The sequence below is a fragment of the Lutra lutra genome, chromosome 1, assembly GCF_902655055.1.
Source record: "Lutra lutra chromosome 1, mLutLut1.2, whole genome shotgun sequence".
NCBI classification, from domain to species: domain Eukaryota; kingdom Metazoa; phylum Chordata; class Mammalia; order Carnivora; family Mustelidae; genus Lutra; species Lutra lutra.
In genome coordinates this window covers 218,232,815-218,258,473 of record NC_062278.1, presented here as the reverse complement: position 1 = coordinate 218,258,473, position 25,659 = coordinate 218,232,815, and the positions used below count along the sequence as shown (strand labels likewise).

The window sequence follows — 25,659 nt, the reverse complement described above, 5'->3', positions numbered from 1 at the left end:
AATGGCAACTCCCAACACCCTGAAAGCCTGATCACCTGTCCCGAGAGCAAAGACTCCTTCTCCCCCCACAAGCCCCCTGAAAATCATCCCTTATGTCAGGGCCCGAGCTCTCTAATGCACTTAGCGCACAGAGCACTAGTCCTGGCACTCTTCTAGCTCCAGATCCACCACTCAACCACACTTGCAACTCAAACTCCGTACCTGTTTCTTTACCAGCAAAACCAGCATAACCTGTATCCAGGGTAGCCCCCAGGGATGCTATGGGAATCAACAAACAACCTAACATAAAGCAGTTTGGTCAATGTCCAGCACAATATCCAAAGGGGAAGCACTACAGGTGACTGACTAAGCACCACACATCTAGGTCTATACAGCAACACCACGGTCTTTGCTAGGCCTCAGCTCCTTCCTCTGTAAACGGAGATGACCATCCACACCTACAGGTTTAAAGACAACTTGGCACCCAGTAACTGGGGCACGGATATATTTCTGTACCAATAATTTTCTTGAGGGGAACTGATCCATTCCTAGTCTTCTACCTTGACATAGTGATTAAAACAAGCCCACCAGGGTGGTGGCTGAGGACACTTAGGCACTGCACTCATTACAGACTCTGCCCAAAGGAGCAATTCAAAGCTTTCAACTCTGTGACTGTAAACATGATCACGGGAGAGTCCATGAAACAACCTAATCTTCGCAGACTTGTATCTCTTCGCCTAGCCATAAATAAAACCAAAGAGTCAAAGTCAAGAGCTGGCAGCATTCATTCAAATAATACAGAACCCTCTCTGAAGTTCAGTTCACAATCTACTGTGCTTCAAAAATCCTTTATCAAGTATACAGTCGCTTTTTAAACTACAGCAGACACTCAAATCATTGCAAAGTGGAGAATGTGGTTTAAATAAAACACTTTCAATGACTGTGTTTAGAGAGGTTACCAGGATAGCACTGTGGAAGCAACTAGGGCCTTAAGAGTCTAGATGGTCACCCCTAGTTTCTGAGTCAATTTCCTTAACCCAAGTTTTCTCGATTGCTTAAAAAATTTTTTCTCGGGCGCCTGGGTGGCTCAGTGGGTTAAGCCGCTGCCTTCGGCTCAGGTCATGATCTCAGGGTCCTGGGATCGAGTCCCGCATCGGGCTCTCTGCTCAGCGGAGAGCCTGCTTCCTCCTCTCTCTCTCTCTCTCTCTGCCTGCCTCTCTGCCTACTTGTGATCTCTCTCTGTGAAATAAATAAATAAAATCTTTAAAAAAAAAAAAATTTTTTTTCTCAGTTCTAAAACAGAGTTATCACAATGTTACCTCCCTGGCAATCTATAGTAAATATAATTTTTTTTTAAATAACCTCCATCTCTCAATTTTCTGATTCAGTCACAAGTTTAATCTAGAAAAGGAACAGGTTAAGTCACTGATTTTAAATATATGGTACAACCTTCACTTATTGGGGGGGCAGACAGACACACACCTAAACCCTCGAATAGTCCTCTAAAATGAATACTTCTTCCCTAACTAAATATACTCTTAACTCTGAATCTTATTTGCCTTTTAGATGGAAGATTTCTCATCAAAATAAAACAAATCCACCTTCCACACCCAGAAAAAAATGAACTGAAAAATAAGCTTTCCGATCTGGGGTCCTCAATCAAGCCTGCTAGCTCATTGCTCCACTCCTGGGACACCCGGGTGGGAAGAACTAAGTTTCACTCCACTCCCATCCCTCAAAGGCTTTCAAGATACAAATCTAGATTCTTTAGCCTGGAATTCATTGCCCACCAGCTGGCTCCCAGTGTTTTAGCATTAAGTGCCACAGCAGCTTCCGTTTCTTACAAATATGCAATGCATATACTCAAATCCCTAGTCTTTGGGCACTCTCCTCTCAGCCTCTCCCCAATCCTCGTTTTTCATCCCTCTCCAACCAAAAGTACATCTCCTGGCCCCCACAGCAGGTTAGGCTGGACGGACGTGGGCCCTCCAGGCTTCCTGCCAGGTAACTCCTTTTACTTCTATCACAGCCAAATTACCCTACTACAGAAATGTAAATTGCTTCCTCCTCTGGGTCAGGGCTTTATTCTAAAGAGCTGTTTCAAGAGCTTCCTCATACCAAAAAAAAAAAAAAATCCACAAGCCCTACAAAATAGATCTAAATGTTACTATCTCCCCAAAATATCCAGGATTAGGCAGTCCTAGGCTCTAGGTTCTTTATCTCTAAAATCTTCCCGTTCTTTCTAACTGTGCACATGTTAAGTGAATCAGCCACAAAATGACTACCTGAAAATGAACAGTGGAAAACGGGAAATCTGAAAAACGCACCCCAGCCGCTATAATCTATAACCAAACTTACCACCTAACCCGGTTCTAGCAGTACTTCATCCTGTAATAAATGCTTTGAAAGAAAAAAGAAACACCGGAAATAAATGTATCTTAAAGGCCCCCAAAAATGGCCCTCAGAAATCCCAGTAGGTTCCCCAAAAGATGATGAAAAAAGTCCACATAAGCACATCTCTTCCCAGTTTTCAACAGCAAAGTGTTGGGAATACTTCCAGGATGCCTTTCTGTTCATTTCTCAGGACCAGTAACCATGGTATTTTGTTCCTCCCCACCTAAGGAGAGAAAGTTTAACAAAGCCAGTATTTACTGAATGCTCATTCTCATAAAGCCAATTTAACCGCATAACTTTTCAATCTCCACAGACTAGTTATGCACACTAAAACTTTGTGGGAAGGCAAATTCATAGACAGAGACCTGTAACAGAAGTGACCAGCAGCTGCGGAAAGACGGAGAATAAGTTCAAGTGTAAGCGCTCCAGTTTGGGAAGATGATAAAGTTCTGGACGGGGACAGGGGATGACAGTAGCACAACACTGTGAATGCGCTTCATGTCACTGAATCGCACAATCAAAAACGGTTAAAGCTGTAAATCGTATGTTATGTATGTTACCACAATTTTTAAACAATCTGTAGAAAATCAACTGTGCGCCCAGGCGTCCCCTCTCCCAGCTGTAGGTTGTAGCCACGTCTCTCCGCGTCTTTCAGGTGACTGCTATCGGAATGGCTGGGTCTCACGGGGACACAAGATGATGCGTTAAAGCTTTAATTAAACTCGAAAAACCAGGAACCCCAAGACAGAGCCCTATGCTGGACTAGAAATGGTGACGAAATTCGCAAGTCGGCGAGCCCGCCTAATGAGGGGAAAATCTGTCCCTGGAACACGGAAGAGGAGCTTTCTTCCCGCCCCCCCCACCCTTTGTTTGGTTGTTTCTAAGGGTGAACACTGAGCAGCAGACGCGAACTCTCTACAATTACCTACTGCGCACCTGGGAGGCGCGAGGGACGCCGCGAGGGACTCGAGTCGGGGCCAGAGCATGGGGCTAGCGGCGGTTCCGACCGAGGCAACTCCCCGCGGGGCGGGGGAGGGGAAAAGGAAGAGGTGGCGCCCCGAACCGGCCTCGAGGTCCCTGCCGAAACCTAACCGCCTCGCCCCGGCTGCCGTTTACCGGGGCTCACCGCGCGCGAACCGCTGCGCGCGCACGCCCTCCCCTCCCCCCACTTTACGGATCGCGAAACTGAGACCCCGGGCGGTAGGAGAGGGGAGTTGTGAAACCACTCAACCCAAGGTCACCCGACAGGCTAGCGGGCGGCGGACTCCGCGACTCCCAGCTTCCCGAACCCGCGCCATCATCCCCGTGCGCAGGGGCCCGGCCTCAGGCCTCGGCGTCGGGCCCGGCCTACACGGGCCGGCGGAGTCGAGGTCTGCGTCCTGGGAGGAGAGGGCGATCCTTGAGGCGCTCACGGGGCGGCCCGGCTTCACTCCTCACGGCCAAGGCCGCCCCCACAGGCCGGCCGGGCTAGGAAGGCCCGGGCCGCGGCCGCGCCGGTGGGAGGCCACCAACAGACCTAACGGAGCCGCCGCCAGCCGCCGACCGCCGCGAAGGTGCCGGGCCCAGGACAGGGAGCCGTGGAATACTCACCCCTTCGGGCCCGGAGCCCCGTTGCCGCTTGGCACGCCGGGCGCGCCGCTCTCCTCCTCCATTTTGGTCTCCGTCGTCGCCACCTCGGCCGCCGCTTCGACCCCTGCCGCCATTTTCTCCGCGTCTGGGCTTTGTGTGAGGGAGCTGGATGCGAGCCGCTGCGCCTGCGCGCTCACGTGACTCGGCGCGACCAGTAACGCCTGCGCGCGCCGCGGCCCGCTCCCGCCTCGTCCCCTCCCGCCACGGGCCACGCCCCTGGTCGGGGCCACGCCCCCGCCACGCGCAAGCGCGGACCGGCAGCTGTTATTCATTCATTACCGCAAACAATTTGCGTTAGGTACCTACGATACTTCCCCCGGTGAAGTCGGGGAGGAGAGGCACCCCCCCCAACTCCCCACAGGGACCTACTCACTCCCAGCCTCCACTCTAATCAGAGCTGGCACAGAGAAGCCGCAAAAGTTTTGTTTACTAGAATATAAAGGAGTTCCCTAGGACCCCGGCCTGGCCAGACAAGACTGCTGTGCAAAATGCTCTCTGCCTAAGCAGGTATCATCCTGCACCAAGAATACCTGGGCTCTGTCCGGCCTGTCTCCCCGCCAGGTTGGGAGCTCCTGGGTGCGGAGTTCATGGTCTAAGTTCCTCTCACTTGAGTGCATTAACCAAAAACCGAAACATGTAGCTGAGGACTTAGTGTGTGCTCATGGATGTTTCTTGAGTGAATGAACAGGCAAAAATCCCAACATGATAAAAGAAATTAGTCACTGGCCAGATGAGGCCCATTAACCTTGAGGGTGGTTCCTTTCTGCCTGCCCCTGGATCCCTTTGTCCAGAAACAGGTTTTCAAGGGCGCTAAAGGTTGTGTCCTGGGGCAACCATGTGGGCCTGGGAAGAAGCCAGAGCCCGGGAAAACGTTCAGAAGCCTCCAGCTCCCTTTCCCCGCAGCACCCCGCTCCCCAGTGTCTCTCGAACTTTGAAATGCTTCACTGGATCTTGGAGAAGCTCCCATTCAACCACTGAACTCTCTCTAGGTTTACAAAGGTTAAGTTTTCTTTACCCCCTCTCTCACAGAATGGCTGCATATCAACAGGCTCTGGGGAAATATCTCATCTGCCACACCATCCTAGCTGCTTAATGCGGCCTGGGGATTCTGACCTAGACTGAGAATTCCAGGCCCAGAGATGAACTCCGACAGCCCAGCCTGACACAGAGGGTTGGCCCCATTCCCACGTACTCCCCAAACTCCTCTGTCTCATAGAATTTCCTTCTATCAACCATCTTCAAGGATCTCCTCCCCCCACACCCACCTCTGCTAAATTAAATTCAGCTCTACTGCTCTACTAAATTCCCTGCTCTACTAAATTCCCCTGTGCACACCAGGTTTTCTCCTGGGGCTGCACAGGTATCTAAGCTTACCTTCCTCACCCTTAGACCTCTCCTAGACTCAAGGGGTCTCTTGGGACAGATGGAGCCTCACCAACCTCTGAATCTGCCCGCTCAGCGAGGCTCAGAGATGATGGAAGAGGCCCCAGTAGTCTGTCAGAATGAGGGAGAAGAGTCCAAATGCAAAGCAGCGGGGACAAGAGGCCACCTGTCTATCCAGTCCCTCTCCTGCAGTGAGTGTAATCGGAAATCAGGAATAAGCCAGGCCTTGGTTGAGGAGACAAACTTCCAAGCTAGGTTTCTATGGGCTGGTTGACGTAACCCAATACTGCCCACATTCCTGGGTCTTGCCATCTCCTGAACTATGATTTTGTTCATACTTTCCTTTAATTGACACTTTTTCCCCCAAATATGTTTTTAAATGTTGCCTTACATCACACTACATACTGGAAACTTGCTATAAATAGCTTATTGTAAAAAATAAGAGGGTGATGCCATTAAAGTACAAATTCAGGGGCACCTGGGTAGCTCAGTTGAGTGTCTGCCTTCGGCTCAGGTCATGATCTCCAGGTCCTGCGATGGAGCCCCACATCAGATTCTCTGCTCAGTGGGGAGCCTGCTTCCTCCTCTCTCTCTGCCTGCCTCTCTGCCTACTTGTGATCTCTGTCAAATAAAATAAAATAAAATAAAAAAAGGAAAAAAAGACTGCCTAGCACGAAACTGCAGTTTTCTCCTCACTATAATTAAAAGTATCAGAAGAGGGGCACCTGGGTGGCTCGGATGGTTAAGTGGTCAAGTGTCCGGCTCTTGGTTTTGGCTCAGGTCATGATCTCCGAGTCCTGGGATCCAGCCCCCCATCGAGCTCCCTGCTCAGCAGGGAATCTGCATGAGACCCCCTCATTCCTCTTCCCAGCACGTGTGCACATGCATTCTCTTTCTCTGTCTCAAATAAACAAATCTTTTTTTTTTTTTTAAGATTTTATTTATTTGTCAGAGAGAGAAAGAAGGGGCACAGGCAGGCAGAGTGGCAGGCAGAGGCAGAGGGAGAAGCAGCCAGATGTGGGACTTGATCTCAGGATGCTGGGGTCATGACCCGAGCCCACTGCAGCTGCTTAACTGACTGAGCCACTCAGGCGTCAAAAGTAAATACATCTTTAACAAAAATAAAAGTGTTAGAAGAGATTTGCAAGGGATCTTTTATTCATGATGGCACATCCTGGGGCCTCAGCACTGTCTCCAGGGACAGCACGTCCCAAAGTCAGCCCGTGAGAGGTGGGTGCCAGAAATGTGTGGCATAAAAAGCTCCAGAAGGGGGGGCGCCTGGGTGGCTCAGTGGGTTAAGCCGCTGCCTTCGGCTCAGGTCATGATCCCAGGTCCTGGGTTCGAGCCCCACATCGGGCTTTCTGCTCAGCAGGGAGCCTGCTTCCTCCTCTCTCTCTGCCTGCCTCTCTGCCTACTTGTGATTTCTCTCTGTCAAATAAATAAAATCTTTAAAAAAAAAAAAAAAAAGCTCCAGAAGGTTAGAAGGACCCTGATTGCCAGCCGAGCTGAGGCACGTGGGTATGAACCTGTTTTGCAGGCCCCCAGAAGCCTGCAGAGGCCTACTCCTCTGTCTGCCTCTCTCCTGCCCCTCTGCCCCTCAGTTACAGGGCTCCAAGCATGGCTCAGCAGCTCTGCTGCTCCTCCCCCGGGCCGCACAGTTTCCAGGCTTCAGGCCTTTGCCCTTTGCTGTTCCCCCCGCCCAGTGACCAGGCTGGCTTCCCCATTATCTACCTACGGCAGAAAGGGTTTTCCTCCCTCTCCAGGTGAGCCACACACCCGACAGTCACTCGTGCAGCAAACGAGAGAAAACACCACAGCCCATCAGGGATGTGTGGCCTTGGGTGAGTAACCCCACTGCTCTGAGCCTCTGTTTGCTTATCTGCAGATGGGATTCCCAAGAGAGCCCCGGAACCCACCTTTTGGATCTGCTCTGAGTAATAACTGTGGCTCCATGGAGCGAACCCTCAAATGTAGAAAGCTCAGAAAGAGCTCAAGAAGTGGATGCCACTGCTAGCATGACTGTATTCTGCTGCTTTTCTGCAGAACGCTCGGCACTAGACCCGTGTGGCCCCGGGGATCAACCCTAACTCTGCTTCCTAGAGCCTTGGGGCCTCAGACAAAAGCTTCCCTGCTCTGAGTCTCGGTCTTCTCTGTAAAATGGGGGTAAGAGCCATTCCTACCGCTGAGGATGGGCAGAGGGAGGACACCTGCGAAGGCTCAGACACAGGTCACCCTAGCTAAGTACGGACGTTAGTGATTTGGAGTGTGAAAGGGTCCGGCATGATAACTGGCCCACTCTAGATGCAAAGTAGATGGAAACTGTTCTTCTTATGTGTATTTACTTGAAATCATTTATTATATGACCCTGCCACCCCCTGTTCTTTGCTCAAAAACTCCGGCTGTGTGTCTTCCGGGCGTGCACAACAGATCCCTCAAAACCAGCTGAGTGAGGGTCCGTTTTGTTTCTTTAACCCGATGCCCTGTAGGTCCCAGGGGCCTCCCTTCGAGGCCTCGGCTCAGAAATGTAACTGACAAGTCCATTTTGTCCAGCAAGGGCTCCTTTTATTCATTCAGGGTGGGTTTTTGAAACGCAGTGCAACTTTATAAAGTCAAGGGGTGCCAGGAAAGTGAGCCTGCCGGGTGCAGAGAAGCGCAAGAAGTTGGCGGAACCTCCCAGACCCGCAGGGTCACCTATGGCCGTGGCTGCTGGCCCCTAAGGGGGCCGGGTGGACCTCAGAACGAGATCAGGGTGCCTGCTCCGTCCCGAAGCTCAGGACCACGTCCATCTGTCCTCATGCACCACAGTGTGCAAAACAACTGGAGAATATCTTCATGTGGGATCACAGAAATCAGCTCCGCTTGGTGTCTCTGGGCCTAAGAAGCATTCTGGCCGTGCAGGAAGGGTCGGGCGGTTTCGTCCTTCCAAATACCAGGGCGTCACCAGCTGCCTCTGGCCCTGCCAGCCCAGCCTTCACACTGGTGTCTCGTCTGCCACCTTCTTCAGGAGTCCAGCTGCCAGTGAGGAGTGCTGCGCGCCCTCAGAGCCCTCTGCATCACGGATCTTCAGGCGAACTTTCTGGTTGGTCCTTCTCCACTCTGAGTACAGCTGGCAGTGGTAGCGGAAGGAGACCTGCAGGGCAGCGGGGAGGGGGGGAGGAATGCCAGCCTCTGGTCTCCGCCCCCAGGGGAGGGAAGCTGAGCCCAGGTGGCACCTGCTTTGGCCCAAACCAGGGCCGGGCTCCTGCTTCCAGAAACAGAGACTGCATTCATACATTTCTCATTTGGACTGCATACACACACCCGTTCACTCTCCAGGGAAAACTCCCCACCAGCATTTGGGACCCTACAAAGTGCAGGGGTCAGCGGCACAGAGCAAGGAGTTCCCTTTCTGTTTGTCTTAGAGTGGGACTGAAGTGGGACAGCTTCTTGGAAGGGTTTAAATGTCACCAGGTCAGAGAACTGCCCGAACTCGGAAGCCAGCAAGAAGTCCTTCAGGAGATGAGTGAACAGATAAACCGCGGGCCATCCAGACAAGGGAATATTAGCCAGTGCTAAAAAGAAATGAGCTCTCTGGCCATGAAAAGACATGGAAGAACCTCAAATGCAGGTTACTAGGGAAAGAACCCAGTCTGGAAGGCTACACATTATCTGATTCCAACTCTGTGACATTCTGTAAGGATGAAACTATGGAGACGACACAAAGACCAGTGGTGGCAGGAGTTGGAGGATGGGGGGCAGAGACGAACAGATGGAGCCCAGAGCACTTTTAGGGCAGTGGAATTACTATGTAGGATACCATAATGGTGGCTACATTCATCCTCCATCTGTCCAAACCCCAGAGAAGGTACAGCACCAAGTATGAACCGTAATGGAAGCCACGGGCTCTAGAGGACAGTGATGTGTCAATGTAGGTCCCTCTATTGTAACAAAGGGGCCCCTCTGGTGGCACATTGATAGTGGGGAAGGCTAGGGATGGGGATGGGGTTGGGGATATACGAGAACTCTGTGTATCCCTCTTCTCAGTTTCGCTGTGAACCTGAAACTGACCCAATATAGTCTATAAAAAAAAATTTTTTTTAAACCAGTGTCAGTGGTTCATAGTCTTTGATCAAGCAAGTTCCAAGAAGGCATTTGCACAGGTGGTGCTCAATGCACTGTTCATAACAGCAAAAAAAAAAAAAAAAGAAAGAAAGGGAAAGAAAACATGAGAAAGAATCCCGGTGTCCATCAAAAGGGATTAGTTAAATAAATACTGTACATCCATGAATAGCTGTTGGGTGGCTGCCTTTTTTTTTTAAAGGACGTTAGCAAAGTGAAAGCAAGCAGACTACGAAGCCGTAGGTATGGTTTCATGCTGTTTGCATTTAAAAAAAAAACAAAAAAACTGTTAGTGGATACCCAATACTTTATGAGAAGGGATCGCTCCCACAGCTAGACAATAGTGGTTATCCCTAAGAGGTGAGACTGGGGGGGGTCCTCTCTGGATGAGGGTCCTCATGGCTGCCAGTCCAGTCCCTCCCGAACCCAGTGGCCTTCCCTCTTCACCTCTTTCGCTTCCTGTCTGTCTGTCCTTCTCCTTCTCCTGCTCTTTCCCTCCCACTCTTCTGGGCTCGCTCTTCCTCTCATCCTCCTGCCCTCCCTCTCCCCTGACCCCAGCTGGTCCTGCTGGGCTTGCAGAAGGCCAGGCCTACGCTTGACACTGCCAGTCAGACGCCCTCATCTTTCAGGAGCCGAGCTCACACCTGACTCATAGCTTCCCTGGTCCTTGGTTGGGCTCAGAATGTGGAGCTCCATGAGATGCCAGGAATTGCTTCCCCCCAGGCAGAGGCACAACGAGGCGGAGGCAGGCAGGGAGGCCCCCAAGCCATTGCCCAAACCCCTGGCCTGCCTGCCCTAAACCAGAGACCCGCAGATGCCTCCAGCCGGCAGCCACTCACCAGCGTCCAGAGAACATAGATGGTAAACAGGGCAATGGTGAGCGCGATGAGCCCCACGGCCTCAAGCCGGCTGTGGAGCCGGAGGTGGTCCTGGGCGCCGCGTAGGCACAGCCAGCCCGAGATGGCAGCCAGCGGCGTGATGAACAGGAAGCATACCATGTCACAGCACAGCGTCCGCTTCTCTGTCCGAGGACCTGGGTCCTTCAGCCACTGCAGGGGGGTGTGGGGAGGAGCTGCTGAAGTGGGCTTCATACGGCTCTCCCACGAGACCCCCAGCCTAGGGATGGGTCGCGGGACCTCCAGGCCTTGCGTCTCTGCCTGCAGACCCAGCAGGGGTATGGGTGGGTCCTGCGGGACCAGACTCCTCCCGGGTGTCTCCTTCTGTCCTCTCCTTCCTTGGCATACTTAGTGAGCCTACAATGAGCTCCCGGTCCCTGCTAGGTGCCCCATTGTACGGATGGGAGAAACTGAGAGCGCACAGAGGGACGGACACATTTGTGCCAGCTCACACAACTAGTCACACAACTAGTCACCCACAGAGCCAGGACTGCAAGCTGGGGAGCAGGGGGGTCTGGCTGCAGGGCCCCTGCACCCGTGGATGCTGTGCTCAACAGCCCGCCGCAGAGGAAGGGGCGAGAGAAGTGGGCTTCACTTATGGTAATTCCGGTGAGCAGAACAGAAGGGTCCCTGCCCTTCTGGAGCTCCTGTGCTGGTGCAAGAGGTATGAAATGGGGTGCATGGTTGGGGAGGGGATGGCCTTGCTGAGGAGGGGACCATGAGTTTAACCAAATGAGCAAAAGCAGCCACATGAAGAACGGGGCAGGGGGTGGGGGGGAACGGCACCCCAGGCAACAGAGCAGCAAATACGGGACCCTGATTCAGGAGTGTATGGCCTGGGCAAAGTACAGCAGGGAGGAGGTCTGTGTGGCTGGAGGGCAAGGGCAAAGGGAGAGGGGTGCTGCCTCTCCCACACCTCACTGTTCTCCTAAATCCCACCCCCAGGCCCCCCCCACCTTCTCCCTGGGCAGGCCAGGGGCCCTTTCTAAGTCAGGCCCAGAGGAGTCCAGAGGGCATCCATGCAGCCAGCAGAGCTCTGGGGAGCAGTGAGGCACCACCCACACCTGAAAATGCTCATCTCAGTCCTGACCCATGCCACTCAGGCTGAGGTCTAAGCTCCTGGGCAGAGCCCACAAAGCCCGGAGTAGCTGCCACGGTCATCTCCGGTAACTCGCTCCACTCCAGCCACCCAGGCTTCATCAGGAATGCTAAACTCTTCCTGGCCTCAGGGCCTTTGCACTTGTGCACTCTGCCAGGACAGCCCTTCCCCAGGTTGGGTCCTTGGCATTACTGACTCCTCATTCTTCAGGTCTCAACTTTAGGGGTGACTGAACAGGGAGAGGGCACAGGGTCTCAGGCCTGGTTCCCCACCCCCATCTGCAGAATCTACCATAGGGGGAGGTGGTGGGGAAGGAGGTCCACTCTATAGAGAAGGATACTCCTGGGCAGTCCCCTCCTCCGGCCCTAGGCCCGTCTGCCTTCCCTCTGCCCGCTCCAACCTGGGGCTCCCCAGCATACCTCTGTGAGGGGTCGGGGCCGCTTCTCCACTGCAAACTCCGTGTGGCACAACTCACAGTAGCTGGTGTTGGACGAGGAAAGCCACCTCTCCAGACAGCTCTTGTGAACGGCACCCAGCGTGCCAGTGCAACCACATGGAGAGAGCAGGCTCTCCCCATTTGCTCCCTCGTGGCATATCCGGCAGAAGGGACCATCGCTAGACACAGAGACAGAGCACATGACTAATAAGCAAGCCTCCTGCCTACGCCTGCTCCGCCACCCACTGGATCACAGGCTCAGCATTGCCCCTATGCTGCCACTTGGCAAACTCCTGTTCATCCTTCAACACCCAGCTCCAGACCTCCTTTCCTTTGTAAAGCTCTCCCAAATTCCCAAAACTGTAGCCATGTGCTCCCTCCCTGGGTTCCTGTGGCCCATTTCTGGCCTGGGGTAATCACCTCTTATACATGCCCATCTGACGTCTGCTCCTCCTTTGCCTGCAATACTCCCTTAACTGTCCCGGGCAACCAACTATTCTCAGTCCTTGAGGACTAGAGCAGAGCTGACAACACCCCTGATGACCTCAGGCATGACTAGTTAGAACACCACACACCCCTGGTCACTGGGACTGATTCAGGGAAAGGCATGTGTGAAGCAATCAGAGTCACTGTGAATTAATTTCTGAAATTCTTCCCACCCCCACCCCTCCAACTCCAGAACTAGAGATAGCAAGGCTGATGTAAGTCAGGAGCTGATGGCAGCGTCTGGTCCCCACGTGGAGTCTGTGAATGGTGCCAAACAGAGAAAAGTAGAGCCAAGCAACAGGGAAAGACAGATTCTCAAGGACACCACCACAGGCTCTGGATCTAGCCGCACCTGAAGGCCACACTACCTGAGAAACCTGTGCACCCAGGGAGAGTAGTTCCCCTGCTCTTGTGTTTTAGCAGGGCTCAGAAGACATAACAAACGTCCACAGGAAGCCGCTTCAGGGAAGCCTCAGCCCCAGCCTGGTCTCTGGGGATACCGGGTCCTTCCTGGGGCAGCTCAGGGCAGGGGGTGTGGCCTCGGTGGGTGCAGAGGCTGTCCAGCACATGAGTCATTGTTTTCCAGACATTTCTGCCCGGAGAGTGGACTGCAGGAACACTCAAAGGAGGCAGACCAGGAGGGCTGCTTCCCAGATAACAGCAGTTTCCCCTCAGAAACGATTTTCTATCCTCCTCAGCGTCTCCTGCTGTGGGGCAGAGCGTGGCTGCTTTAAAGCCAAAACCACGAGCGGACCCCTCACGGCTACCTTCTGCCGTCCTCCACCATGTCAAAGGCTGTACGGGTCTCCACCCTGATCCCACTGCGCCCCCGCCCAGAGTTCACAGGAAAGGAATCCCTGCTCCGGAAGCCAACCCCGGGAAGTAGAAGGGACGAGAACCTTGAGGAAGAGCCATGTCAGTTTGGGGTTTGTCCCAGGGAACCCTACTTTTTTTGGAAAAGCCACTTCAGAGAAAACAAAACAAAATGAAACCTGACTTCTTGCGGAGCACTTGTTAAGGACCGGGCCCTGTTCCAAGTGCAGCACGTGGATGAATCTGTTATTCTCCCAGGGAACCTGTGAGGAAGGTGCTGTTTTGCCCTCCTTTCACGGATGGGGAAACTGAGGCACCAAGGGGCGACCCCATGTGCGTGAACTCACGCAGCTAGTCGCCCGCGAAGCCGGGGTGTGAACCCAGGATGTCTTGCTCTAGGGCCCCCTTAACAGCTATACTATGCTGCCTGTTCCAGGAGGCAGGACGAGAGAAATGGGCTTCACTCGTGAAATTCTGGCAGGTTAATAGCGCAAACGGCACAGATGAGAAGGAAATGGGCCAGGGGTGGAGATGGGGAGCCTCAGTGGGGCTGCCCAGGGCACACTCCAAGAGCAAGAGAAAGGAGAGTGTGGGCAAGGAAGCCGGCAGAATCCACGTGGAAGAGGCAGAAGGGGAAGGGTCGGGGTTGCAGAAATGCTCTGGGAAGCTTCGAGATGGCCTGGGCTCGTTCTGGCAATGGTGGGCAGAGCGCCAAAGGCTGAAGGATGAGAACACTGTGGGCAAACAGCAGCCTTCTCTCTGGGAGGGTAGATCTGCCCTGGTCCTCAGCCTTGGCAGGTTTGGGATGAGTGGGATCAAAACTCAGAGGGGAGGAGGCCCGTGGCTGGCTCAGCCTGCAGAGGCTGTGACTCTTTATCTTGGGGTCATGAATTTGAGCCCCATGCTGAGGATAGATAACTTTAAAAAGAAAGGAAAAAAAAAATTCAGAGGGGAGGAGCCATGAGCAAAGAGGCCAAGAAGCGGATCGAGAGGGCCTAGTGGTCTCGGGGGCATGGCTGTCCTGACCATCCGTGGGGTCACAGAGGGACTCTCTGCTCCCTGCCACTTGTCCTGTTTCTGAGGACTGCAAGACTAGTTGGTGGGACTGAACGAGCTTCTCCCCTTCCAACCCCAGCAGGAGCCCTAGGTTTAAGCCTCAGCAATGCTCAGGGACACAAGCAGGTATCTGCCTCCCTCTGGGCCTTGGTTTTCCCAGGTGTCAGGAGGGAGGGTGGGGAAGTGGGGATGGCACTTAGTGCCCCTCAGACACCCCATGCAGGGGAGACCAGGCCCCCTACCCCACCAAATGTCCCCTCGCTCCCAGCCTAGGTTACCCAGCACAGACTCTGTCCTGCCTTCAAGAGCACTGACAGGAAGGAGGGTATAAAACCCCACACCCCAGAGGAGGCCTAGGAGACCCGCCATATCATCTGGGCTTGAGCGAGGCTTCCTGGAGGAAGTGACGCCTGGCCAAAGACTTAGAGGGTGAATGGCAGTGAGCTCCCTCCAAAGCACTTTGAGGTCTCCCAGGGGCTTCTTTTGATGTTGGAATGAACAGCTTATGACTTAATTCTGACACAAGCCACAACACGGGTGAATCCTGATGACACAAAGCTCGGTGAAACGAGCCAGTCACAGAAAGACGAATACTGTGGACTCCCAGGAGCTCCCTGGAGGAGTCCCATTCACAGAGACAGAGAGGCGATGGTGGGCACAGGGTGGGGGAGGGGGCAGGGAGTTCGTGCTTCAGGGCGACAGAGGTTCAGTTTGGGAAGACGAGAAAGTTCTAGAGACGGGTGGTGGGGGGTGGTTGCCCAACAGTGTGAGGTTACAGTGGCACACCTTCGATTATCTATATTTCACCACAATGAAAAACACACACACACACACACAAAAAAAAAAACTTGGAAAAGAACTTAGGAAAGAAATCTCAGCAGATAAACCTAATGGCAACGCCAGAACACTTGAAAAATTAAAAAGAAAAAGACATCCCCCAGAGTCTCGTTCCCTTAGCCAAGCTGGTGGCTGTTTTAAATCCGAATGAGGGAAAACGGATTCCGATTTGTGTCTGAAATCCGAACGAGTTAAAATGGATTCAGATTCAGATTTGAAGGGTTTACTTCAAGCTCTTTTCCTTGGAAGCGATGACAGATTGGCGAACCAGGCAGGCATAGCTCACAGGGGGTGTGGAAGGCCCGCACTGGGGCTTAACTACTTTTAACAAAGGCAGATGAGGTGGCAAACCCGTGGACAGACACCGGAGGTGGACCACACAGCAAGGGACTCTCGGAACAATGCAATGAGGAAGGTGTCCCCATCTCCAAGAGACTAGGGTAAAGGAACTTGTCCGGGGTCCCAGAAGGAGAGGGGCTGCTGGGCAGGATTTGAGCCCTGGTGCTGTGAATCCACAGCCTGCACCGTGAATCACTCCCTTATCGTGTTTCTCCAAACTAGGAGCTGCTCCCCACGGTCTAATCTCCAGATTTCACCCAGCAACCTGGGATTTCCGCTTTTCCTGGAGAACCGGACCCGGCCAGCCCGGGGCCTCTGTGTCTGCACGGCAGTTAAGACTGAGGCCCCTTTCTCTGGCTTGTTTGCCCCCCTGGGCCCTCTAGACAATTGGATTTCTGACCCCAGACCGGGAGAAAATCACTTGGCCCAGAGAGTAAAGCAAGTGACAGCAAAGACCCCTGCTCGGTTGCCACTCACCTTGATGTATCCAAGGCTCGGATGACAGTTGAGAGGAGCCGGCCATCCCTTGAAGTCACCTGTGCCACATACTGGGGTGGCCCGAGGCCAGTGGCCTCCACGACCTTGGAGAAGGCAGGGCTGCCAGAGCAGTCACACAGCGAGCCAGGGAGGTGGCAGCAGTCACCCGTCGTCATGGCCACAAGGAGCCCTGTGTCCTCAGGGCCCAAGGCCCATGGTCCCAGGAGCCTGGGGAGAGGACGGCAGGGAGGTTAAGGGCAAGTTTATCAAGCCAAACACCAACTGGCATTCGAATCCAGGTCTCGGAGCCTCAGTTGCGCAATCTGTAAAATGGGGGATTCAATGGGATGCTACTTGCAACTCAGCCCAGGCCTGATGCACAGGAGGGGCCTCCTGAGAAAGGCCAGCCAGGTCCAGCCCTCAAGGCTTGGAGGCCACCCCCAGCATCACGTCTCCAGACATGGTAAGAGCCCCGAACAGGTACTGAGTGCCTGCTGTGTGCCAGGCCCTCTGCTTGGGGCTTTCCTGGGCTAGAACCATGCCCGCCAACCACCTAGACAGTTGTTCTCCATGGACTGGATTTCCAGGGCTGGGCTCAGAGCATGTGAGCCTGCCTTGGAGTGGGACAGAACTGAGCTAGAAACCTGGCCGAACAGACCAGGACAGGACATCGTCTGATACCTCCTTAACTCGTCAGGCCATCAGGAAAATGGTGCAGGCTGGGGGGCTCTCAGCAGCCTCTGTTCCTGCTGGAGCAGGTGCTCCAAGACGTGCCCGTATCCTCGAGGAGAAGCAGTGGGAGATGACCAGAGACTTAGGAAGCGACCTCAAGACTGCTCTGGGTGGGGGGCCTCAGCACTATTCTTCCCCCTACCCCCTACCTAGGGTCTGCTCCACCAAAAGGAACCCTTGGCAGCCTTCACCCCCAACCCAGAAGGAGCCAGTGAGACTTTGTGTGTTTCCCCTGAACTTCCTGGAAGTAACAGAGGCAACAGCAAACCTGGAGCCAGGGTCCCTGGGCTGAGCCTGTCTTATCCTCCAGCCTCTGTCTCCAAGAGCTTCAGTCCAGAGACGCCAGCAAACTCACTGAGGACCCCCCAGGCAGATTTTACCAATGCCTGCTGGCCAAATCTGACACCTAAGCGAGAAGGGGAAACACCAGCCTAAGTGATTGACTAACTCTTTGCACCAAGGCCATCATCTGGCAATGATCAGTACCGTCTAAACAGTTCAGCCAGAAGCCTTCCTGGCCCACCGTGCCCTTTGGAGCCTCCACAATTGGGTCGTTGCCAGCCAGATAAGCAGATATCAGCCCCGAGGCAGGAGAAGCAGGGAGGAAGACTGCATGGCCCAGATAACATCCTCGGGGCAGCAGTGACAGGAGCCTGGCGTGTTGTGTACGCGGCCGTCCCTCCGGAGGAACTTCCGGCTCAGAGGTCAACAGGGAAGCCTCTGGGCTCTCCAAGAGAATGCATGAAGTGGGGACTCCATTCTTCCCACCCCCAAGCATCAGCCTTAACCTTCCTGTAGGGAATTGGGCACTCCAAGGATCATCACAGCTCCTATATATTAAGTTCTGCCATTTCTCTTCCTGGGAGTTGGGGAGGGAACTCACCAGTAAATCTGCTAAAGCAAGGACTGAAAATCACCAGAATTACGACAGCAACCACAGTTCGTTAAGGACTACCGCAGGCTGGGTATGAGAAGCTCGCTGAATGCTAAACTCTAAACACTTGCCCTAAGTGTCCCTTTCAAAGATCACCTGCCCGGAGAGGCCCTCTTCCATGACCACACTGGCCAAAGTGCCATTGGTGACCACATTATTGTGTTCATGGAATGTGCCCCTCCCTGGAGCGCTCTTATTTCTTCACTCTCGGTGAGCTCTGGGAAGGGGGGACCGGGTTGGACGTGCCCTCTGCCGTCGCTGGCACAAAGTTGTTGCATTTCATTTCTCAGCCCCTACTCTCTGTAAGAGAAACGGGGGAGAAGAATCCTCCTGACCCCCACGCCTTGGTCTTCCGGGGCCCGTGGTGTGAATCAGGGATGTCTGGAGGCCAGAGGTTTGCGCAAACCACAGAAGCTGGGGCTTGAAGGGAGCCGGACTCAAGGCTGGACTCAGCTCTGGGGCTGCTGGGCTGGGCGAGTGAGCCCATGCCTCAAGTGAACTTGGCCCAGTGCCTGGGGGATAAATTTCACTGAGTCTTCACAACTAATCTATGACATAAGTCTAATAATTACCCCCATTTGACGGGTGAGGACACCGGGGCTCAGAGAGGGGCAGCTACTTGCCCAAGATCACACCACAAAGAAGGGACCGTAGCAAGATCTGAACTTAGTCCAGCGAGTGGCTCTGGGACTCCAAAGACCTGGATTCTTTCAAGTCTTGACTCTGTCACTGATGCTGTGTGTCCAGGGACAAGCCACTTTGCCTCTCTGGGCTCATCCTTCTCTTTCCTCAAGTAAGTTAAGATAGAGCTGGTGGACTGTGCTGAAGGACTTCTTGAGAAGGAGCCCCGAGGCTCAATTCCTCCAGCAAAGCTTGTCCTTGTCCTTGCCCACGGAGGGTGGGTGTGGGGGTCGCTGGGGAAATGCAACCTGCTCGGCCTCCTTTCCCTCGGGGCAAGAAACTATAGGGAGAGGAGTCAGAGGGCCCTAATGGTGCCCAGTCCTGCCAACTGCTTCACTCTCTGGGCCTCAGTTTTCTCATCTGTAAAATAGAGGTCATAACAATACCCAGCTCATTCACCCCTAATTACTAAGAAGTCAGTAAATATTAGCTCTTCTTCATGATTATTGTCATCAGCTCACAGAGCTATTAGAGGGTTTGAGGACACAAGCCACAGCCAGTGCTTGGCACACAGTAAGTGCGCAGTAAATGCTGCTATTATTTTTAGAAGAAATGTGGAGCCTGTGAAATGCATTCATTCCTCTTCGCTCACCGGAGAGAGGCTCCTGGGTGTCCTTCAGTCCCTACATGACCCTGCTCTGGAGGCCAGGTTGAAGCCCAGCTCTGCCCTCTTTTGCTGTATGGCCCCAAGGGAAAAGACCTCTGTGCCTCGATTTCTCCATTTGTATAACAGGGAACATTTCTAGTACTTCCACCTATTATGGTACCTAGAAGACTAAATAAGCGAATCGTATAAATTCTGGCTCCCCTGGTCTGAGCACCCACTAACAGCCAGGCAGTCCGCTAAGCAAGTCCTTTGTAGACCGTACCGGGGTCATTATAATATTTACTATCTTCCCGGCAGAGCCGCGCTGGGAAGGAGGTTGGGGAAGGCGCTTACGGACAGCCTCCTGTGTGCGAGGGTCTTTCCTCACCCGCCACCTTCGAATTCTCCCAACAAGCCCCATCGGGTTGGCGCTGGGATGACCCGGTTTCACAGAGGGGGAAACCGAGGCTCAGAGAGGCACCTACTGTATGCCGGGCCTCGGGGACCTCCCGCCGTGCTGCGATTCCCCCGTTCCGGGGAAGGCTGAGGCCGAGGTCTGAGCCTGATCGTCCCCCTCAAGAGCCAGGTTCGGGCCTCGAACCCGGGGCCGGCCCGCGGACCCGCGCTCCCCCCGACCCGGCCGTGCCTACCTGACCCGCGGCCGGGCCGGGCGGCCGCGCAGGCCCCTCCTCTAGCCCCGGCCCCGGTCCCGGCCCGGCCGGTCCCGTCAGCGCCGCTAGCTCCGCTCCGGCCGGCACCTGCGTCCGGACACCGCCCGCCGAGGCGACGGTGCCACGGACCAATGCCTACTGCCCCTCGCCCGCACTAGCCAATCCCCATGCACGTCCCGCCCTGGAAGGCGGGGCCGGAGGCGACAGGGACGCCCTGGGCCGCACAGGCCCCGCGGCGCCGCAGCTGCTGGCTCCGCCCCCGCCGCGTCTTAACTCCGCCCCCAGCTCCGGCTCCACCACCAACCATGACCCCGCCCCATCCCGGCAGGGGGCACGAGCGGGGTTGGTGGCGCCACCTGCCGACGACCAGTGCTAGCTAACCGTTACAGACTTGAACGTGACACCCAGCTAAGAGATTTGTAAGTGTTCATCACCTCCCTTATGCTCTCATTAATTCTGAGAGGGGAAGAGAGAGGAACCGTATGATCACACTTTACAGAGGGGAAAACGGTAGGTTAAAGAGAGGTTAGCGGGCGTGGAAAAGCCTGAAGCTAACGCCACTCATCATTCACTTGCTCATTCATTCATGCAGTAAGTTCATTCACTAGGTGTAGTAAACATCAGTAAGAGGCTTGTTCTGGGGGGCACCTGGGTGGCTCAGTGGGTTAAAGCCTCTGCCTTCTGCTCAGGTCATGATCTCAGGGTCCTGGGATCAAGCCCCGCATCGGGCTCTCTGCTCAGCAGGGACCTGCTTCCTCCTCTCTCTCTGCCTGCCTCTCTGCCTACTTGTGATCTCTGTCAAATGAATAAACAAAATCTTAAAAAAAAAAAAAAAAAAGAGAGACTTGTTATGAGGCAGGCACTGTCCTAGGCTCTGGGGACCAGGGTTGAGTAAGACAAATATTGTTGCCTTAATCTAAGGAATTAACCAATTGTGTAATTAATTATTAATGACAAAAATGATAAATTGTATTAAGTGTGGGGAGGACATATCATGGAATAATTTGGAAAGTCCAAAAATACTTCCTTTAGGATGAAGCAATTGAACTAACAACTGACACAGAATAGAGGTGAACTAAGAGAAAAGAGGGTAGAAGAATCCTAGGCAGAGAGTTCAGATACATGCAGAGTCCAAGGTAGGATGGAGAATTGCCTCAGTACTCCTCTCCCCTCCTGCCCTCCCTCTATCGAATATATAGAGCAATTCAGTTACCTCAGTTACATTCTGTACTGTTGTAACTGTTGTGTTGTACTAGCTTTATTTTTCAAAAGTGAAAAGATAAATCATAACATTGTTTAAAAGGTTAGCAGAAGTAGAGGAAGGGGACAGATATACAAGCTAGACTTGTAAAAACATACCTTGTTTTATATATTTGGCTTTACAACCACGTAAAATATCGTATATAATTATAAAACAAAGTTTAAAATGTATAGATAGCCCTAAAAATGAAAATAAAACAAAGGAACTTCTGTATCCAGTTGGTGACAAAACAACAGAGAGATGAACGCCTAGTGATTTCAAAACACAACAATTTGACCCTACATACCACTACTATATTGTTAATGGTGATGTTGCGATTGTTATCCTGAGCCTGTTGCATATTTAGTATGGGATAAAGCAAAAGCAAAGAAGTACTTATGATGTCAAAGACTGGGATTTTAAGAGGGAGTGAAGGAGATACAGATATACAGTTGATTATGTTAGTAAAAACCCTGTAGCGTTGAACTTGAATCAGGAGTGTCACAATATATTTTATCTTTCAAAAGAGCAAACATTTCCTAGCTCTGTCCCCTGAAAAGATCTGAAACAAAGACTGACTTTGTTGCCATCAGCACTCCTTAAGCCCAGATCATAGTCTCTAAATATCACTTCCAGTTGAATGAACCAGGGAACTTTGGGGAAATATCTGATTCTGGGTCTGGGGCAGGAAATGTACAAGATGAACCTGGCACAGTATGATACACCAGAAAGCGCAGGTGTTCTCCAAGACATTATTACCTAGTAATGGGAGTCAACTAAAAAAAGCTCTCAGTGGCCACAAGTGGGAAAATTGGCCCTTCAGTAAGTAATGACTACAGTAGATCCGAAGACATTGGGGTGCCTGGGTGGCTCAGTCGTTAAGCATCTGCCTTTGTCTCTGGTCCTGGTCTCAGGGTCCTGGGATCAAGCTCCACATTGGGGTCCCCACTCAGCTGAAAGCCTGCTTCTCCCTCTCCCACTCCCCTTGGTTATATTCCCTCTCTCACTGTCTCTATTAAATAAATACAAAAAAAATCTCCAAAGACAGCAAATGTTTAAATCCATTTACTTGAGGGGAGCCTGGCTGGCTCAGCCAGTAGAGACTATGAATCTTGATCTCAGGGTTCTAAGTTCGAGACCCACATTAGGTAGAGAGATTCCTTAAAATAAATAAATAAATAAATAAATCAAACCTTAAGAAATATCTATTTACCTGGATTTTGGGTTTTCTTCTCTCTCTCTCTCTTTTTTAATACTTTTGGAGGGAGGGAGGGAGGGAGGAAGGGAAGGAGGGAAGGAAAAACAACGAACAAGTGGGGAGGAGGGTCAGAAGAGAGAGGGAGAAGCACACTCTCTGCTGAGCAGAGAGTCCAATGCAGAGCTTGATCCCAGGACCCTGAGATCACAACCTGAGCTGAAGGCAGACGCCCAAGCGATGGAGCCACCCAAGTGCACCTATTTACTGGGGTTTTAAAAAATTCTTAAAATAGGGGCAGCTGGGTGGCTGTCGTTAAATGTCTGCCTTTGGCTCAGGTCATGGTCCCAGGGTCCTGGGATTGAGCCCCCTGTTGGGCCCCCCGCTCAGTGGGGAGCCTGCTTCTCCCTCTCCATTCCCCCTGCTTGTATTCCCTCTCTCTCTGTCTCTCTGTCAAATAAATAAAGTCCTTTTAAAAAATCTTAAAATAACATGGGGGCGCCTGGCTTACTCTGTGAGTAGAACATATCACTCTTGATCTTGGGTTGTGAGTTCAAGTCCCACATTGGGCATAGAGGTTACTTTTTATTTTTTTATTTTTTTAAGATTTTATTTATTTATCTGACAGAGAGAGAGATCACAAGTAGGCAGAGAGGCAGGCAGAGAGAGAGGGGGAAGCAGGCTCCCTGCTGAGCAGAGAGCCCGATGTGAGGCTCGATCCCAAGACCCTGAGATCATGACCTGAGCCAAAGGCAGAGGCTCAACCCACTGAGCCACCCAGGTGCTCCTAGAGCTTACTTTTTTAAAAAATGTCAAATTAAAAAAAAAAAAAAAGGGGGGGGGCGCCTGGGTGGCTCAGTGGGTTAAGCCGCTGCCTTCGGCTCAGGTCATGATCCCAGGTCCTGGGTTCAAGCCCCACATCGGGCTTTCTGCTCAGCGGGGAGCCTGCTTCCTCCTCTCTCTCTGCCTGCCTCTCTGCCTACTTGTGATTTCTCTCTGTCAAATAAATAAATAAAAATCTTAAAAAAAAATAAAAATAAAAAAATAAAAAATGTCAAATTTACATCATAAAAGTTGCAGAAGTAATACAAAGAGCTCTCATAGACCCTTTGCCCAGATTGCCCAATTGTTAGCATTTCTGAATCCTTTATTTTTATTAAAAAAAATTTTTTTTTAATCTTTAAGTAGGCTCCACACCAATGTAGGGTTCGAACTCACAACCCTAAGAGTCACAGGCTCTATGGAGTGAGCTGCCAGGCGTCCCAAATCCTTTACTTTTTTAATTTATTTTTTTTTTTTAAGATTTTATTTATTTGTCAGAGAAAGAGAGCACAAGCAGGGAGAGCAGCAGGAAGAGGGAGAGGGAGAAGCACACTACCCATTGAGCAGGGAGCCTGACACTGGGCTCCATCCCAGGATTCTGGGATCATGACCTCAGCTGAAGGTGGACACTTAACTGACTGAGCCATCCAAGAGTCCCCCTTTATATTTTTTAATATTGTCTTAAGTTTATTTATTTATTATTTTATTTTATTTCTTTAAGTAATCTCTACCCCCCCATGTAGGCCTTGAACTCATGACTCCCAGATCAGAGTTGCATGCTCTGCCGACTAAGCCAGCCAGGCACCCCTTCAGTGTCTATTTTTCTTTGTTTCTCAGTGTATGTTTCTCAAGTATAAGCACACTCGTCCACATCATCACAGTAGCACCTTCAAAACCAGGAAATTAACATTGATCCTCTATTACCATGTAATTCCCAAAGCCCATTCAAAGTTTCCAACAGAGTCCTTTAAAGCTCCGACATCCATTCCAGATCACACTTTGTGTTTTTCTACCCCCAATGTCGTTCATGCTGCAATAGTTCTTCCGTCTTTGTCTTTCATGACCTTGATAGTTTTGAAGAGTATGACCTAGTTATTTTGTAGAAAGTTCCTCAGTTTATGTTTGTCTAATATTTTGTTAGGATTTGTGCATTTGGAACAGGAACAGCAGAAGTGATAAAGTGTTCCCAGTGCATATGTTAGGAAGCATAGAATGTTGATTTCTTCCATTACTGAGTATGCCAGCCTGGTTAAAAAGTGTCTGCCAGGTCTCCAGCCTGAGATACTATGTTGCACTTGTCAATAGTGCTTTATGGGAAAATACTTTGAAATTGATCGGATATCTGGTTCCTCAACAAATCTTCTCCTGGTAGGTTTATTTTTTATTTTTTAAAAGGATTTTATTTATTTGATACAGAGAGAGAGAGAGAGAGAAATCACAAGTAGGCAGAGAGGCAGGCAGAGAGAGAGGGGGAAGCAGGCTCCCTGCTGAGCAGAGAGCCCGATGTGGGGCTGGATCCCAGGACCCTGAGATCATGACCTGAGCCAAAAGCAGAGGCCACCCAGGTGCCCCATCTGGTAGGTTTATTAACCGTTGATGACACTTGAATGAATCAATGTTTTAATTTTGTTGTGGTGGTGGTTACTTCAGACAAAGAGGGTTTTATTTTTACTTACAAGAATTTTGGAGGAGAATGGCTGCTGGCACTGGTTTGGTCAAATGATTGGTCAAATGCTTTGGTCTGAGAGGCTCTTGACCTTTTTCTCATGGTAGTGAGAGGGCTGTTGTGGTTCCAGGCATCACATCCTCAATCAAGGCAGGAAGAAGGGAGTGGCATGGAGGTGTTACCTTGCCTGTCTTTTTTTTTTTTTTTTAATCAGATAATGGTTGCCAAATATTGATTTTTTCCCCTTTTTTCCTTATATACTGGCTCAACAAAATGTTCCAAGATGGCTTTTTCTTGTATTTTTACCTGTCCCAGCTCTGGAAGCAGCCATTTCTCCAGGAAGCCCTGGTTCCCCATTAAAAATCAAGATCTGGGTGCTGGTGTGCTCACAGCTATTGTGTTATCAATTCTTACTTTTCTCATTGTAATACATATGTATGTATGTACCATATATAGACATTTATCTACCTATATATCATCCATCTGTCCATCCATCCATCCACCCATCTTTAAAACCATGAGTGCACACCAATACCCCTAATTCTTTTTTTTTTTTTTAGGATTTTATTTATTTATTTATTTATTTATTTATTTATTTATTTATTTGACAGAGAGAGACATCGAGAGAGGGAACACAGGCAGGGGGAGTGGGAGAGGGAGAAGCAGGAGCTAGGAGCCCAATGTGGGGCTTGGACCCAGGACCTAGGATCATGACCCCACCTGAAGGGAGACATGACTGAGCCACACAGGCGCCCCGAATTTACTAATTTTCCACTCCCTTGCCCCATGTGCAAGCTAACTCCTAGATACACACTAGTCAAGACCCAGTCCCAAACATATACCTCCTACCCAATTCCATTCCCATCCAGCGCACTGTTTGAAAGCTTGTCCCCAACGAAGGAGTAAATCCATGCATTTTAACTCAAAAAAACAGTCACTTTTGAAGCCTTCATGGGAATCAATTCAAAATCTTGAAACTTATAAAATTCAGAAATTGACAAGAAAGGGACGAACTAAGTATTTATGCTGACCTTTATAATCTATCTGGACCTCAGGTTAACCAGACAGATGAAGGGAAACTTCTCTTTATAGATGTATTCCAGAAATAAATGCATAAGGCTAGATTTTGCGTGTCATCCTTGCGCAGGGGCCATGCTAATCTTCTCTGTATCGTTCCAATTTTTAGTATATGTGCTGCCGAAGCGAGCAC

The 25,659-nt window shown here is 51.4% G+C and overlaps 2 protein-coding genes and 1 non-coding gene across 16 annotated transcripts in view; all 3 read right to left on the bottom strand.

Moving 5' to 3' along the window:
* HNRNPM (heterogeneous nuclear ribonucleoprotein M) overlaps positions 1-4,118 on the bottom strand; it is a 41,327-nt gene extending 37,209 nt beyond the window's left edge. For 10 of the 12 annotated variants that reach the window (XM_047704946.1, XM_047704959.1, XM_047704968.1 and 7 more), the window contains exon 1: positions 3,964-4,118. In XM_047704946.1, the coding sequence (XP_047560902.1) occupies positions 3,964-4,076 (113 nt within the window). In that variant the 5' untranslated portion in view covers positions 4,077-4,118. The remainder of the gene's footprint in view (positions 1-3,963) is intronic. The other 2 variants (XM_047705038.1, XM_047705021.1) reach the window with 2 other exon arrangements.
* Positions 4,119-7,925: 3,807 nt separating this feature from the next.
* MARCHF2 (membrane associated ring-CH-type finger 2) lies at positions 7,926-19,646 on the bottom strand. Of its 3 annotated transcripts, XM_047704926.1 has the most exons (6): positions 19,506-19,621; positions 16,923-17,060; positions 15,923-16,150; positions 11,898-12,093; positions 10,323-10,532; positions 7,926-8,515 (listed from the first exon to the last, which is right to left on the bottom strand). In XM_047704926.1, the coding sequence occupies exons 3-6, from the start codon at positions 16,096-16,098 to the stop codon at positions 8,357-8,359; spliced, it is 741 nt and encodes a 246-aa protein (XP_047560882.1). In that variant the 5' UTR covers positions 16,099-16,150; positions 16,923-17,060; positions 19,506-19,621; the 3' UTR covers positions 7,926-8,356. The 3 variants fall into 3 exon arrangements, with proteins under 3 accessions (XP_047560882.1, XP_047560876.1, XP_047560887.1); XM_047704920.1 differs by lacking the exon at positions 16,923-17,060 and having other exon boundaries at positions 19,506-19,646; XM_047704931.1 differs by lacking the exons at positions 16,923-17,060; positions 19,506-19,621 and adding an exon at positions 19,160-19,431.
* A 5,905-nt stretch (positions 19,647-25,551) lies between these two features.
* Positions 25,552-25,659, bottom strand: LOC125089644 (U6 spliceosomal RNA). Its single transcript, XR_007124006.1, has one exon. It is a non-coding gene; the product is annotated as a U6 spliceosomal RNA (small nuclear RNA).

Bases quoted from the DNA above. Each gene is read 5' to 3' on its own strand.
- MARCHF2 (XM_047704920.1), bottom strand. From the start codon at position 16,098: ATGACGACGGGTGACTGCTGCCACCTCCCTGGCTCGCTGTGTGACTGC. The intron at 12,094-15,922 runs GTGAGTGGCAAC...CTCTGTGTCTAG, and splicing joins CGAGCCTTGGATACATCAAG to CGATGGTCCCTTCTGCCGGA. The intron at 8,516-10,322 runs GTGAGTGGCTGC...GCTGCCCTGCAG, and splicing joins TCTATGTTCTCTGGACGCTG to GTCTCCTTCCGCTACCACTG.